At 43.9% G+C, this 16978-nt stretch overlaps 1 protein-coding gene across 1 annotated transcript in view; it reads right to left on the bottom strand.

Annotated features, from left to right (window-relative positions):
* Positions 1–835: 835 nt before the first annotated feature.
* LOC122544707 (interleukin enhancer-binding factor 2) overlaps positions 836–16978 on the bottom strand; it is a 17378-nt gene continuing 1235 nt past the window's right edge. Inside the window, exons 2-9 of the mRNA XM_043683990.1 lie at positions 10720–10776; positions 10583–10625; positions 9831–9935; positions 7529–7606; positions 6205–6307; positions 4438–4503; positions 2535–2651; positions 836–943 (exon numbers count right to left, since the gene is read on the bottom strand). Of these exons, the coding sequence (XP_043539925.1) occupies positions 861–943; positions 2535–2651; positions 4438–4503; positions 6205–6307; positions 7529–7606; positions 9831–9935; positions 10583–10625; positions 10720–10776 (652 nt within the window). The 3' untranslated portion in view covers positions 836–860. The remainder of the gene's footprint in view (positions 944–2534; positions 2652–4437; positions 4504–6204; positions 6308–7528; positions 7607–9830; positions 9936–10582; positions 10626–10719; positions 10777–16978) is intronic.

Here is a 16978-nt window from a genome sequence, read left to right as displayed (position 1 = left end):
CACGGTCTCTGTCTTGGGAGTGGCTGATGCAGAAAGGATTGCGAGACATTTGCTTTATGTTTAAAAAAATATAGGATGTTTTACTCAGCAGCTAACCCTGTACTGTCCCTGTCCAGGAGGATTTGATGGTAACAGTGCCAAGTGAGCTTTTGTTTTCAGTTTAAAAGAATGAAGGCATTTTTTTCACAAGGTATATAAAAAAGTACAGGTAGCTTTAATTACAATTGACTTCCTGTTTCAAAGAGTAATGGGAGCTTTACTCTGTACCTAACCCTGTGTTGTCCCTGTCCTGGGATGGGGGACAGTGTAGAGAGAGCTTTACTCTGTATCTAATCCCATGCTGTCCCTGTCCCTGGGAGTGTTTGATGGGACAAGGACAATTTGGAGAGAGCTTTACTTAGTTTCTAATCCTATTCTGTCCCTGTCCTAGGAGTATTTGAGGGGACATTGCAGAGAGATCTTTACTTGATGTCAGGTTAGGCACAGAGTAATGAAAGGGTTTGGAATCTATACCTACCATGATTTGGAGGAGTTTACTGGGAGAGTGTAGCTAAGTTTAATTTAGCCAGTGTTGGCCTCTCTTGGATGCACCTAACACAGATATTAGGTGCATGAAATGGAATAGGCTGCATTCTACACCCTGGAATTTTTCTCCTCAAATGGCCAGAACATTTAAAACTAGGAAACATAATTAATGTATTGGTTGAACAAAGCCAAGCATGAACTCTTGATTCCAATGGGTTAGACCAACTCAATCATTACCATCAGTGCAGCTTAACTCCCGGGGCGTAGAATAATGAATTCATTTGACACAACTTCCAAAGGACAGGCTTTCACTAGCAGTGGAATAAGATGCTGACTCACGTGGACTGAGAGGAGTTCTCTTCAAACCAACGGGCGTGTCGGATTGCTGCCAGAGCACTCTGCAAGACTTTGATGTCCACTAGAAAGTAAAGCAATGTTACAAGATTAGCAACAGAGAGTGAGAGCGAGAGTGAGAGCGAGCGAGAGAGAGAGAGAGAGAGAGAGCAGGCATGAGAGAGAGAGAGAGAGCGCGAGACAGAGAGAGAAAAAAACCTCGCATATTTCACGAGTGGAAGACAAGTTTTAAACAGGAATATTTAATTTGAAATACATCTCCAGTGTTTCAGTCTGCAGTATGTTGTCAAGATGGACAATCAGATTGTGATGTGACATCCCATCCTGCCTGAATTAAACACAGTGACAAACATTAATGATGTTTACATCATATGAAAAGTGGACCCTGTCAGGATTTGAAGACAGGAGGGAAATTGGGGTTAATGCAGCAAGTACCAGGGTGAACAACCTGCACCAACAGCCCTGATGAATCGACCAATTCCATTCTGTTCTTCATTAACTCATTAAAACCTAGCCCAAGAGCCTGACACTATTAAAGTGAGACAGACTTTAAAAGTGACCATTTAATTTAAGAAACTTCCCCAGTGTTTCAGCACCAGGGCACAGAAATCAGTGGGTTCCAAGTTTCGTTCTGAACTCTGTTGGGACCAGTGATACAACAATCTTGGGCTAGTTCAGGTGAGAATCAGCAGTGGTGACGGTGGTGGCTGTTTGTTATCTGCTGACTCCCTGCTGGAGGGTACATGCGAACAACGGAATTAGAATCTTCCTCCCACAGCTTTATGTCACTAACTGCATTCACTGGATAAAAAAAGTTATCCCCAAATCCACGGATAGCAACTCGCATACCATGAAATTTCCACGCCTTGATCATCTTGGATAATGAATACATACGCAACTCACTCTCAATGATGTTATGACCCAAGCACTCAGGGAGTGTGGGCAAGAATTGGTAGAGAAGAGGAAAACTGCACCAAGCTCCAGGTGTGGAACCTGCACGGATTTCCAACCTAATGGATTGTAAGCGGAGTTATTTACAACTGAAAAGCAGCAGAAACCGTGACTGAGCAGTCCAAGGGTCAATGCCATTCGATGGACTGCACTCCAGAGCTTAAGTTCTGAGCACTACAAGTGGGTAGCACTGGGGCCATACTCAGAATCTGGTCTGGAGTTCAAGGTCAGTGGCAGAGTGTAAACGTCCAGGATGAATATTCCCAGTGATATCCTGAGGGAATGCCGTATTGTTGAGGGTACTGGCTTGCAATGAGAGTGAGGATCTGTCTGTGCCTTCAGTAAGGCGGCGTGCCTGGTTATTTTAAAGCACAGCAGAAGATTCTGATCAGCCTTCCACATGGTCGGCAGGATTGGGGTTATACCCTCTGATCAGTCTCCCACATGGTCAGCAGGATTGGGTTTATACCCTCTGATCAGTCTTCCACATGGTCGGCAGGATTGGGGTTAATACCCTCTGATCAGTCTCCCACATGGTCGGCAGGATTGGGTTTATACCCTCTGAACGATTGGGGCACGCTCACCACAGTCAGCAGCTATGTTGGTTCAGGGTTTGCCGTACGTTTTGGGAAATGTGCCTTATCGGACAGGTTAAACGATAGGCTGAAGTTTTCAGAAAGTTTATATGCAGTAAGAATACTTACAATGGAGCTCTGGGTCAAGCTTACGTAGGTTGGGTGGGACTGTGGTGATGAGAATTTTGACAGTGGCATCAGGAGAGCTGATCTCAAAACCAGTCTCATTGGTGATCATAGTGAGAACTGAAAGCAAGTAGAGAACGGTTAGGTTTGATGCAGTCACACACTAAATGGTTTTTAACACTGACTGACAAATACACAGCTTCCCTGAGAAGGCAATTGTTCAGCTCGACTATAATAATACAGCTCCAATAAAACCAAGCAGCAATTCAACACCACTGCCCCATCAATTTCCTACTTTGGATCCCGAAAAGGGATACATCTCAGGGATATGGAGACCGAGGTGCCTCCTGTCCTTTCAGGTACCAAGTGCTGGGGAACACTGGTCAAGCGCAGAGATATTGACCCAATGCCAGCCTGTTTGAGGAAAAGTCACTAAACGTCAATCAGGAGTTGGGCCCTGGTCGAGTTGTCTCCTTCCCAGCTGATAGCAGAGATTTCCTTTTCAGCAAGTATTCTTTCATGGGATATGGACATCACTGCCAAGGCCAACATTAATTGTCGAGGCTACATTGCTCTGGTTTGGAGTGGGCAGTTAATAGTCAACACATTGCTGAGGGCCTGGAGTTACACACTGGGCTGCCCAGATAAGGCTGCAGCTTTCCTTCTCTGAAGGACATTACTGAGCAGGATGAGTTTTTAAATAACAGTTAATGACAGTTTCATGATCATTGAGATTATCTTTTTATTGTAGATTTAATAACTGAATTTAAAATTTGCCAGCTGTCACAATGGGATTACCCGTCGACATGAACCTGGGCCTCTGGCTTTAATTCCAATGGTTTCACCATCACACTGACTCCCCCATTGTAGATCTAGTGGTGCCTTTACACAGGGGTAGAATGTCACTATGCATACCTACTCCAGGTGACAGCAAAGGTTTCTATCATTCACTTCCCCACTGAGCCCCTGACCTCTCAAATGCTGAGTGACAAGAGATCAGACACAAGATAAAGGAGAGATAATTGCAACCATGCATTATATCAGTTAACACCAAGAAAGCATTACTCACAGCAACTGTGCTCTCATAGCGAGTTTGCTAATTCTCTCTTTCACATCTCCCACTCCCATCCAGACCAAGTCCAGTTTGATGTCAGGACTGTGCTCATTACAAACTAAGTGACAAGTAAAAACAATGACTGCAGATGCTGGAAACCAGAGTCTAGATTAGAGTGGTGCTGGAAAAGCACAGCAGGTCAGGCAGCATCCGAGGAGCAGGAAAATCGACATTTCAGGCAAAAGCCCTTCACCAGTAATAGAGCTGTATGCCTGATGAAAGGCTTTTGCCTGAAACGTTGATTTTCCTGCTCCTCAGATGCTGCCTGAACTGCTGTGCTTTTCCAGCACCACTCTAATCTAGAAACTTAGTGACAGGTCAAACCACATTCCTGGTGGCAATAAAGATTCTTGCACATCTGAGTTCAGAGGACTGCTTCTCACTGAACTTTTAACAGTCAGTTCGCCTCCTGCTCTCAATGGGAGGAGTTTCATTGCCGGGACCGCAGTGAAGATATTTTAACAAATTTATCTGCAATATGTCACAAATAATGGACATGACAGTGTCAAGTATTAGATCTCTCAGCCAAGTCCATTATGGGACTAGTCACAAGCTCCAGTAACTGTAGGTCCAATAGTGACACCAGCAGCACACTGGGATTTTTCCATCGTGACTTTCTGGGGACAACAGCAGGTGACCCACGAGTCCCTATCGTTCATCGTGGTTTAGTCACAACATTTCATACCAGATAAAGCCAGTCAGCTTCCTCAATCACAACCTGAAAATTGACTAGAACGAAAAGCTACAAACGGTAAAGTGAATACTGAAGAGACAAGATTAGCAAGCACTTACTCTCAGAGGGCTCCTGGGCCCGGAGGGTTTCTGCCACTTTGTTACCCAGGGCAGCAACAGCTTCCACTGAGGGCAAAGGGGAAATTAACAAAAAACACAATTACATTTTATCTGAAGGCAATTATTGGACAGGTGGTTACACGCTGAACAGTGGCATGTCCAGACAAAATATGAAAAGTGAAACGCAGATCCTCCCTCAGAACAATGATTCCTTTGTTCAGGTGCTGGACAACTTGCTGGGCATTTCCAGGATTTTGTTCCTGGAGTGTCTAGTCCTGGAGTGTCTAGAATGAATGGCCCGAGACTGAGCACCAAGTGTGAGTGAACGAGCCACTTGGTAGGATTAGAATAGTCAGAAGTCACGTGACACCGGGTTATAGTCCAACAGATTTATTTGAAATCATAAGTTTTCAGAACACTGCTCTTTCATCCAGTCACCTGACAAAGGAGCAGCGCTCCGAAAGCTTGTGATTTCAAATAAACCTGTCGGACTATAACCTGGTGTCGTGTGACTTCTGCCTTTGTCCACCCCAGTCCAACACCAGCACCTCCACATCAGGTTACCATATAGGAGGAAAGGCTTTGAGAAACTACAAGGTACATGGAATGACGTGTGAGACATTGACATACTAAGTACAATTACTTCAATGTATTAAGAATAGAACCAGGGAATAAAGCATTCAATTCTGGTCTATCTGCTTTAGGAAAGATGTTGCGAAACACGAAAGCGTTCAGAAAAGATTCGAAGATGTTGCCAGAGGTGAAGGGTTTGAGCTATAGGGCGAGGCTGAATAGGCTGGGACTATTTTCCCTGGAGCGTCAGAGACTGAGGAGTAACCTGAAAGAGGTTTATAAAATCATGAGGGGGTTGGACAGGGTGAATTGCCAAGGTCTTTTCCCCAGTGTAGAGGAGTCAAAACTACAGGGTATAGATTTAAGGTGAGAGGGGAAAGATTTAAAAGGGATCGAAGGGGCAACATGTTCATGCAGATGGTAATGTATGTATGGAATGAGCTGCCAGAGGAAGTGGTGGAGGCTGGTATAATTACAACATTTAAAAGGCATTTGGATGGGGACATGAATAGGAAGAGCTTAGAGGGATATGGGCTAACTGCTGACAAATGAGACTCGATTAAATTAGGGTATCTGGTCGGCATGGACAAGTTAGGCCGAAGAGTCTATTTTGTGCTGCACATCTCTGAGACTCTAAGAGGAGAAAGTGAACTTTCTGGGTTCAAGTCCTGTCTGCCACAGAGATGCATCACAACGTGTTTGAACAGATTGGTTCAAAAAAAAAAAAAAACCCTACAGACCATATGTGGAAGTTTGTGGACAGAGGAATTAACTTTTTCAATAAGGCCGGTTCATGGTGACTAAACCATGGCGATTATTTTCAGTATAATTAGGTGTTGTAACAAGAGGCAGTTAACGTAACAGACAAATGAGCTAACAATCACCCCTCCACCCTGACTGGCTAAGGTAAGAGCCCTGTATGTTAGGGATTTGCTGTTAAACACTGTGACCTTAAGGAACGCATTATTAGAACCAAGCCCAAGGACTGGGTGACAAAATCGTATGAGGAAGCAAATCACATCAGGATTGCATGGAAATTCAGTAGCCTTCTGGGTTAGGAGATACAATAACAGCAACAGGGTAGAATTAGACCCAGAACTTTGACAACATAATCCTGACAGAGAGTCCTAAAAACAATACAACTATGAAATGACTGTAACGAAGGCACTTTCTTGATCTGTTGACAGTACTCACAAGTTGGCAAGATCTTTAGGATGACAACAAGATCAGCAACATTATGGCCGGTCATCATTGTTCCTTTCTTGTAGGAGCCAACTTGACGCACTTCCTCAATTTGCTTTAGAGACAGAAGACAGGGTTACAAAATCGATTCAACATTTAATTACAACAAAGCATAGCCATAAAGTAGCACTGGAACATCACAACACAGCGTCTGGTTTCACTATACAAGTTACAAAAAAAATTCCATTCATTGCAGTAAATCAGGAGGTGGAAGCGAGAGAGAAACCTCATGGAATTGCAATCACAAGAGAAGTGGTACCAAGTAAACTGTTGGAACTGTAGGCTAACATGTCTCTGGGTCCAGAGGGCCCTCAGCCTACAGCCTTAAAATAGGTTGCTAACCAGGGAGCAGACACATTGGTACTGATGGTCCAAAATCCCCACATTCAAGAAAAGTTCCATTTGACCAGAAAGTAGCAGATATAACCTCTCAGTTCAAGAGAACAGCTAACTTTACGCCAGTTATTCTAAAGGCCTGTCATGGGGAATGTGCTAGAGTTGATCATGAGAGATTACAGCTGCACGCTTTGAGAAACAAAGTCCGGCTTTGTCAAAGGGAAAATCACACGATCAATTTGCTGGAATTCTTTAAAAGTAGCACAGACTTTAGATAAAGGGGAACTCATAGACATAATCAGACTTGGATTTCCACAAGGCATTTGATATCACACCAAAGCAAGAAATAAAAGCTCACGGTGTGGAGGAGTAACACGTTATAATGGATAGCAGGTCAGCCCTCAGGCAGTAAACAGGGAACAGAAACAGGTCTTTGTCTGACTAGTCAAACATGACGAATGGGGGCTTGCATGGGTGCATATTGGGCCTTCACCTTTTCACAACTTACTTCAGACAGAGAAAGGGAACAAAATTTACAGGTGACATTGAGATAAGTAGGATGGATGTTCTGAAAAAGACACCAGGAAATTGCAGACGCTTTTGGACATAATGAGAGTGGTGGCAGAGTGGTGCACGACTGGGAAGATTGAAGCTGGCAGGAAGAATAAGAAAGCAGAATATTACTTAAACAGAGACTGACTGCAGAATTCCAACGTGCAGGCAGATTTCACTGCTCTGGTGCATGAGTGTGTAGGTACAGCACATCTCCAGGCAGCTCATGGGGTGCTGTCCTTTTTAAGGAGAGGAACTGAATATAAAATGAAGAATACAAAAGGAATGCTGGATCATTCAATACAATTCCAGATGCTTTTCTATCTCAATATCATTTTGCCACTTACCCCTCATGCCCTGTGAGAGAGAGAGAAGTTGTGCAACTTACCACTTCAAAGTTGCCTGGAGCCACAATCAGATTGTCGATCACATTGTTAATCTTGGTCACTAAGGACAGTATGGAAGCCTAGGAAACAGTGATAGCTAGATTAACACTATTGCTCAGTGACAGATTGATTTCAAACACTTGCATAACATGATGGCTACAAGTGCTGAACTTTCTGCCTCCTGGCCATATCAATGGCAGCAGGAAGTTCTCAAGCTCTCGGCCTTTCCAGTATCTGTAGTGGAAGAAACCAGCACAGAAAACCTGGGGCGGTTAGGTTGCGGTCACCTCATTCCAAAGAGAAATAACAAAGGTGTCATTTGTTAGCAATCTACCAAAGTCTTGGAAGTATGCAGTCAGCCAGGCTGACTCTCTAGCTCCACATTTCATAAGCAAGTGGGAGAGGTTAACCTGAACAGCAGCAGCTTTGGGACTCCAGTAGATTGGGGATCCAGCATATGCTAGTGGCAGAAGGTGCTCCTTTACTCACTGGGAGTCGTCAGGTATTGCCGATGGGAGTGACAGGGAGAGGCACCTGTTTTATTCATTCATTCATGGGATGAGGGAGTCGCTGGTTAGACCAGTATTATTACCCCGTCCCTAATTGCCCAGAGGGCAGTTAAGAGTTAACCGCATTGTTGTGGATCTGAAGTCACATGTAGGCCAGACCAGGTAGGGATGGCAGAGTTCCTTCCCTGAAGGACATTCATGAACCAGATGGGTTTTTCCAACAATCGACAATGGATTTATGGTCATCATTGGACTGCTAATTCTAGAATTTTATTAAATTCAAAGTCCAGCATCTGCCTGGCACGATTAAAATCCCAGCCTCCATATCATGAATAACAAAGAACAAAGAACATTACAGCACAGGAACAGGCCCTTTGACCCTCCAAGCCTGCACCGATACTGATCCTCTATCTAAACCTGTCACCCATTTTCCAAAGATCCGTATCCCTCTGCTTCCTGAACATTCATGCAATGGTCTAGATACATCTTTAATAATGCTATCGTTCCCGCCCCTACCGGCTCTGCTAGCAACGCATTTCAGGCCCCCACCACCCTCTACGTAAAGGACTTTCCCCACATATCTCCTTTCAACCTTTCCCCTCTCACTTTGAACTTGTGACCCCTAGTAACTGAGTCCCTCGCTGGGGGGGGGGCTTCTTTGTAGACCTCAATCAGGTCCCCCCCTTCCCCTTCCCTCAACCTCTGTTTTTCATGCCATGTACCACCTTGACCACTTCACTGACCTGCGTTGCCACCTTCAGGAAACAATGGACCTGAACACCCAGATCTCTCTGTCCATCAATTTTCCCCAGGACTTTTCCATTTACTGTATAGCTTGCTCTTGAATCGGATCTTCCAAAATACATCTCCTCGCATTTGCCTGAATTGAACTCCATCTGCCATTTCTCTGTCTAACTCTCCAATCTATCTAGATTCTGCTGTGTTCTTGGACAGTCCCCTTCACTATCTGTTACTCCACCAATCTTAGGGTCATCTGCAAACTTGCTAATCAGGCAACGAATACCTTCCTCCAGATCATTTATATATATCATAACTAACAATGGTCCCAGCACGGATCCCTGTGGAACATCACTGGTCACAAGTCTCCATTTTGAGCAACTCCCTTCCACTACTACTCTGTCTCCTGTTGCCCAGCCAGTTCTCTATCCATCTGGTTAGTACACCCTGGACCCCATGTGACTTCACCTTCGCCATCAGCCTACCATGGGGAAACCTGATCAAATGCCTTAGTAAAGTTCATGTAAATGACATCTACAGCCCCCCCCACCCCAACCAACTTTGTTACCTCCTCAAAGAATTCTATTAGGTTGGTAAGACATGACCTTGCCCACACAAAACCATGCTGCCTATAACTGATAAGCCCATTTTCTTTCCAAATGGGAATAGATCCTATCCCTCAGTATCTTCTCCAGCAGCTTCCCTACTGCTGAAGTCAGGCTCACCAGTCTGTAATTACCTGGTGTATCCCTGCTACCCTTCTTAAACAAGGGGACAACATTAGCAATTCTGCAGTGCTCCACATACATGGATCTCTGGATTAACAGTCTAGTGATTATATCGCTAGGCCATTATCTCCCTCTAGTGCAGCAGCAATATCCCATATGGAAACTCATCGGATCTGCACTGACATACCCGCTCATGTCTGTTGAGTAAACCACAGCCCCAAAGGACTGTATGCGCCATTTCTGGTGGATACTGCTCTTTGATAAGTTAGTTTGAGCATGTGCTGTTAAGAGGTGGCCATTAATCTGCCCCTACTCTTCGATATTCTTACCTGCTCCGATGGAGTGGGGGACAGATCTTGGTTCCGCTTCAGTAAGGCTTCACTCAAAGTAGTTTCATCAGGGGCAGGCTTCACTCGGGGAAAGGCCATTTCACACTGTGAGGGGATAACACCAACTTATCCATTTGGAAAAGCAAAACTTGGCAGGCAAATGAAGTCAAATAACCAGTTTGTTCTCAACTGACATGGACAAAGCACGAATATAACACAATGTGCAATATCCAAAAGCAACCAACGTGGTTAAACTAAGTGTGTTGAAAGGTAAGCACAATAGTGTGAACACATGTCGACAGGCTGAATAGCAGGCGATCAAAAGTGTCAACTGCTGAAAAGCAAGGGAAGGGATGACCACTCTCAATTACCTGAAATTATCTTGCCATTAGCTCTCTGCAAATAAATTCAGTGCTGTGCACTTCCCTCCACTTAACCTGACAAAGCAGTAGTGCTCCAAAAGATTGTGATTTCAAATAAACCAATCGGACTACAATTTTTCCACCCCAGCTCAACACCGGCACCTCCACTCTCAGGCAGAGGTAAAGGAGCCCATGGTAACCACTCAAAGAAAGGCCCACACATCTAGATCAATATTCAGCCCAACAACTCACTAAATAATGGATGATCTAGTCATTATCATACAGCCGTTTGTGGGACCTTACTGTGTACCAATTGGCTAACAATTGGTTACTGCGTGTCAATATCGGTTCACTGGCTGCAAAGTGCTGAGAAAAGGTACAGTGACTTACCACATAAAAGTCGAACGGGATGTGAGGGACGAATGGTCTGAACCTGTTTACATCAGGGAAATAAAAAGCTTCAAATTAATAAAATCTGGATTGTAACAGGAAAAATCTTTAGCAAACGACTCTCTGGTGACACGTACCCCCCAACTGGACCACCCCGTGCACCAAAACGTCCACGGCCACGTCCTCTGTCGCCTCTGTAATAGAAAGCATACAAATGCGTAATTAAAAAAGGTACAAGCTCCCGTAAGCGAGGAAAACATTCAACCCCAAGGTGACAGCATTAAGGCCGTCTTGTGGCGTAGTGCGTCCAAGTTCCTGAATCCTGGACGTGGCCCAAAATACCTAAACAAGCCAGGTCCTGGATTCAAAAGCAACTTTTACAAATCAGTCACAAGTAAGTAGAAAACAAAACACATCACAACACAAATCAAAAACGACACTGGCATCACAATCTAGAAGGCAGTAATCATAGGGACAGACTCTCATGTCCCCAACATGGAGAAACGAAAGGAATCAAATGTTGGGAAAAACATCCAGCCTAAGCTCACCAACCATCTGGCTTACATACACCACTGAAGTCATTAGATGAATTCCTGTGAACTATTATGTAGTTTTATTGCTGTATAATATCAGTTTACATTCAATGTCCCTTAGAATATTGAATACATCTACCTACCCTTTGCAAATATATTTTCATTGTTCTACAGACGATGAGTGCCAATCACTGCCCATCCCCTCCAAACCAGCCTCCCTAAACAGGGCTCCAATTGATCCTGGATATCACGGAGAGGCAGGAATTTTACTTGGAAACTTCTGGTTGGGAGTTGCCCAGTTAGAGTCGCTCAGTTAGAGTCATACAGCACAGCAACAGACCCTTCAGTCAAACCAGTCTGTACCAAATGTAATCTCAAACTAAACTAGTCCCACCTGCCTGCGCTTGACCCATCTCCCTCCAAACCTTTCCTATTCATGTACTTATCCAGGCATCTTCTAAATGTTGTAACTGTACCCGCATTCACTCATTCCACAGAAGAACCACTATGTTAAAAAAATTGACCCTCGTGTATTTTTTAAAATGTTTCTCATCTCACCTTAAAGATATGCTCCCCAAGCCCTGAAATCCTGCCCCCTAGAGAAATGGCAGCATTTGGCCCATATCTGTCTAAACCCTTCCTATTCATGTACCCATGCAGATGCCTTTTAAATGTAATTGTAGCAGCCCCCACCACCTCCTCTGGCGGCTTGTTCCATATATGCACTACCCTCTGTGTGATAAAGTTGCCCCTTAGGTCTTTGCATTGCCCTGATATTTCTATGTTCAATAGGTGAGCTTAGCTTGTGAAATTCACAAAATCAGCCTTTTTGAATATGAAGTGTTGTCTGGACATACTATTTGGATATTTCTTGCCCAGGTGGATCTGCTCCATCCTGCTGTGCAGTGTTCAGTCTGTAACTGCATTTGTGCAGTTTTGTTCAGTGTAGAATTCGGTGACTGGTCTATCATGGGTCCAGCCTGTAGGTGTGCACCTGTGCTGTTGTGTGTCCAGCCTGTGGTCACTTTATGTTGGGAGAAATGCAGGGCATCATCCTGGAAACTCTATGTTGGTATTGGAGCAGTGTGGCCTTACAGGGGTCAGGTAGGGCTCAATCACAGAACACCAACATTCCAAAGTACTTTTGAAGTGCAGTGCATTATTTAAATGGGGCTGTCAACTTATGTCAAACAAGCTCCAGCAATTAGCAATATCGTAATGAGCAGATAAGCTGCTCGTCTGAGGTTGACCGAAGGTTAAATGTCAGCCTAGACACCAGGAATAATTTCCCTGCTCCTCTTCAAAGTAATGCCAGAGAATCTTCAATGTCAATGTGAGGGTTGCTAGGCCCTTGTCTTATCCACAGTGTAGCACCCCCTCAGCAGTGCACAGAGACTTATAAGAAGTGGAACTGACTTCAAGGCAACAGGTCTGCTCACTTCGCTGCAGTTAACACTGAATGGAAAAAGCTAAAGCAAAAATCCAAGGAAAGAGAAAGCAGTCCTCAGAACTGGTCACGTTCCAAGGATTCAACGTGCGTGCATGTTCCAGGTTTTTATTCTTGCTCCTGACACAGTGAAAACCTCTCACCTTGTGGCAGGCTGTGGGTATGACATATCTCTTGTGGATTACACACTGTCCTTACTGAAATTAATGGTGAGCACTATTAATTGCCTGTGCTAATGTGGAATCTTGTTCATTCCTGTGACAAATCTTTTGGACCATCACCCTGCTTTGGGAATCTCAGTTTTACAGCACAGACATGACATTTAGCCCATCTGCCTATGCCAGCTCATGCCCATCTGAATTATAACATCACTACTCCATTAAAAACTGCCTACATCAATATTTTGAGTAGGGCATTCAACACCTAATTAACCCTCGACATACTGACATTTCTTTCATCTTTATCCAGACTTAAATCTTCCAACTTATGTTCCATAGTTATCCATTGCTATTGGGCAGACTTGGTCTCTATTAATTCAATTAAATCTGCTGTAAAATTTACTAATGCGCCAAAGATACAGAATTTAATTACTGGTGCTTATACCAAAAGCATCCATCCCTCAGCGCCAATATGGAGCACCTAGATGCATCCTGGTGAGTACCCTGACCACATCAATAATTTTGCACATTAGCGAACTTTGAGAAGATTTGTAGCTCAGGTTGAGGTATTGGATGTAGGTTTGCTCACTGAGCTGGAAGGTTCATTCTCAGACATTTCGCCATCTTACTAGGTAACATCTTCAATGATTCTCTGGACGAAGCAATGCTGGTGTTTCCTGCTTTCTACTTATATGTTTAGGTTTACTTGGGTTGGCGATATCATTTCCTCGGTGACACCACTTTTTATGTTGATGACATTTCCTGTTCTTTTTCTCAAGGATGGTAAATGGGATCCAAGTCAATGTGTTTATTGATAGAGTTCTGGTTGGAATGCCATGCTTTGTAGGTTTTGTTGTTGAAGGTGAAGTGGGTAGTAAGGTATACGTCCACTAGCTTGACTTCCTTGCTGTTGAAGTAAGTGGCGTGTGGTGTATGTGTCTTTGGGTCTTCTAATAGTGTAGTCAGTGTTTCCTTGGCCAAGTTAATGTTGATGCATGTGAACAGGGTTGTTACATCAAAGCAGACCATTATTTCATCCTCTTCTATCTCGGAGTCTTTGATGATCTTCAGGAATTCTTGAGTGGAGTGGTGAGTCTCCTCCTAAGTGTTTTAGTCTTTGCTGTAGCTCCTTGGCCATTCTGCGAGTTGGTGTTCCAGGTAGTGAGACTACAGGTCTGAGGATGGATCCTGGTTTGTGAATTTTGGGTAATCCGTAGAGGAGCATTATGTTGGATCCGTCTGGTTACATTTTTTGGAAGTCGGTCTTATTTATTTCTCCAGATTTCTGAAGTTTTTCTGAGTAGGACTGTGTTTCAGTTCTCTAGTTGTGGGGTTGGGTCTATCGCCATTTGTTGGTAAGTGTTGGCATCTGTAAGTAGTGTGTTTACTTTCTCAATGTGGTCTCTTTAATTTAAGATGACTGTCAAGCATTCTTCGTCTGCAGGTAGGATAACAATTTTTTTTTAGTTATTTCTAGGGCTTTCCTTTCTTGTGCATCGAGTATGTTTCCTTCCTTTTTCCTGCTTAATGTCAGTGCGACTACCTGCCTGATGGCTTGCTGGGTTTCTTCTGTGAGTTGGTTGCCTTTCACTGTTGTTTCTAATGCTGCGAAGAAATCTTCCTTGTCTGCATCCTGGAAGTTGTAATTTAATCCTCTTACTGAGACAGCTTTTTCAGTGTCTGTTAAGGGTTGGTCAGATAAGTTTTTTATCCTTCTGTGTTGTCAGTGTTGTTATTTTGTGTAAGTTTGCCTAGTATTTTTCTGTAGGTCTAGTTTTTTCATTTTCTGTGTTTGTCGCTGTCTAATATCTATGGCTTGTTGTACTGTGTTTCTGTCCATTCATGGTCTGTTGCATGAATGAGTAAAGATTTTGGTGCAAAATTTCCCAGTTGTATTTACGGAGTCTGTTGTGGGCATCATTAATCTACATCTTCTCTATACCAGCATTGATCTGAGTGTCGACATCAGTTATTACTGGATAATATAGACTTATGCATATGTCAATGCTGTTTTTGCCATAATGCTCATGAATTCAAAAACTTAGAAAAGGCTAAAGACACGCACTAAACCTGAAGCAAGACAAAATTAACCATAAAAGCCAAGTCAACTTATTCCAAGGGGTCACTTGAAAACAGAAGTCAAACAGTTTGCCACTTGGAGTTGTACTTAACTCGAGAATCAGATCTTCATTCACAGGACAGCACAGACTCAACAGTCCAGATGCTTAAGCGTACAATTCACAGATCTCTTATAAAATTTCCCCAACCATGTAAGTTAATGTTACAGTCTTTTGACTTTCACATGTGCGTCAAGTAACTTCATTTGCCGCTGATGGTGTTAAACGTTTCTGGCAATCCAGTACTGAAATGATGACTGATTTTGAACAGGATCACCTAACACGACACTGTTACAGCAACAGCAACACTTGATATAACACCTTAAATTTTCTGCAAGGTCCATGGCATTTCAGTGAGAAAACCAGAAGCCAAGGCTAACAAGGAAGTATTGGGACAGCTGACACAAAGTCAAAGATAGGTCTTAAGCCTAGTCTTTAATGGGAGAAGACACGAGAAGTTTAAGGGAGGGAATTCCAGTGCTTGGGGCAAAGCAGCTGAAACACAGCCACCAACGATGGTGCACAAAACACGACAGCACTGTCAATTGCACAAACGTATTCAGCAATAACTACTGCTTAGTTGGAGTTTTGACAGGGTCCTCCAACTCCAAAACAGATGGTCCACATACAAAGGATTTTGAAATCCAGAGGAGACGCAATTGGGGCAGTGGAAGTGCACTAACCCTGTGGTCTCCATATTTATCACATGGTCACAACCCCATCGTGGTTCTCAGAGGAGAAAAAGAAAACAAAAAGGGCGAACAGAGGGCTTTAATTCATTTTAGAGATGAAGGAAATTGAGGACTTTGTCAGTTCTAGAAAAGCAAAATGCTGTGAATCTGAAACCAACTGAGAATGCTGGGGAAACTCAGCAAATGGTCCTCCAGGTGCTCTGATTTCCTCCCACAGTCCAAAATGTGCAGATTAGGAGAATTGGCCATGCTAAATTGCCTGTAGTGTAAGGTGAAGGTGTTAATGTAGGGGAATGGGTCTGGGTGGGTTGCGCTTCGGAGGGTCGGTGTGGACTTGTTGGGCTGAAGGGCCTGTTTCCACACTGTAAGTAATCTAATCTAATCTAAAATGCGACAGTAGCTGTGGTGTCAGAAACAGAATTAATACTTCAAAGTCCAGAACAACTGTTCTTCAAAACTGAAAGGAGCTGGAAATATGCTGTCAACAGAGAAGGAGCAACAAGTGGAACAGATCGAGAAAGTGCTCAGGCCCAAAGATGAAGGCTGTGTCAATGATGATAAAGGAGAAACAAAGATGTGAAATGTTAAAATAACTGCAAAATACTGCAGCTGCTGAAAATCTGAAACAAACATCAGCAAATGCTGGAGAAAGTCAGCAAGTCGGACAATATTTGTGGAAAGAACACAATGTATAACACAGTGCGAGCCCAATGTACTGTTCTGAAGGAAGGGTCACTGAAACATTGACTCTGCTTTCTCTCCACAGATGCTGTCAGACCTGAGTTTTGGCAGCACTTTGTGCTTGTTTCAGTTAATATTTTTTATTCATCCAAGGGCCCAGGCATCACAAGCTGGGCCAGCATTTACTGCCCATCTCTTACTGCCCTTGGGAAGGAGATACAGAGCTGTATACTTGAACCACTGCAGTCTACGTGCTGTTGGTAGACTCACAATGCCATGAGCGAGGGAATTCCAGCAGTTTGACCCAGCGGCAGTGAAGATTAGAGTGGTGCTGGAAAAGCACACTTCAGGCAGCATCCGAGGAGCAGGAAAATCGACGTTTCGGGCAAAAGCCCTTCATCAGGAGTGAAGGAATGTTGATACATTTCCAACTCAGGATGGGGAGTGGCATAGAGGGGAACCTGGAGGGGCTGGTGACCCTATGTTGATACCGTCCTTGTCCTAGCTGGTAGTGGTAGCAGGTTTCGAAGATGCTGTATTACCAGCCTTTCTGCAGTGCATCTTGTAGATGGTACATACTAGGCAAAAGTGAGGACTGCAGATCCTGGAAACCAGAGTTTAGATCAGAGTGGTGCTAGAAAAGCACAGATCAGGCAGCGTCCGAGAAGCAGGAAAATTGACATGTCGGGCAAAAGCCCTCCATCAGGAATACAGCTCTATTCCTAAGTGGGGGGAGGGGAGGAGGGGAGGGGGAGAACGGGAGGGGGA

This window comes from Chiloscyllium plagiosum, chromosome 51, assembly GCF_004010195.1.
Source record: "Chiloscyllium plagiosum isolate BGI_BamShark_2017 chromosome 51, ASM401019v2, whole genome shotgun sequence".
In the NCBI taxonomy this organism is placed as follows: domain Eukaryota; kingdom Metazoa; phylum Chordata; class Chondrichthyes; order Orectolobiformes; family Hemiscylliidae; genus Chiloscyllium; species Chiloscyllium plagiosum.
This window is presented reverse-complemented; position numbering and strand designations above follow the sequence as displayed.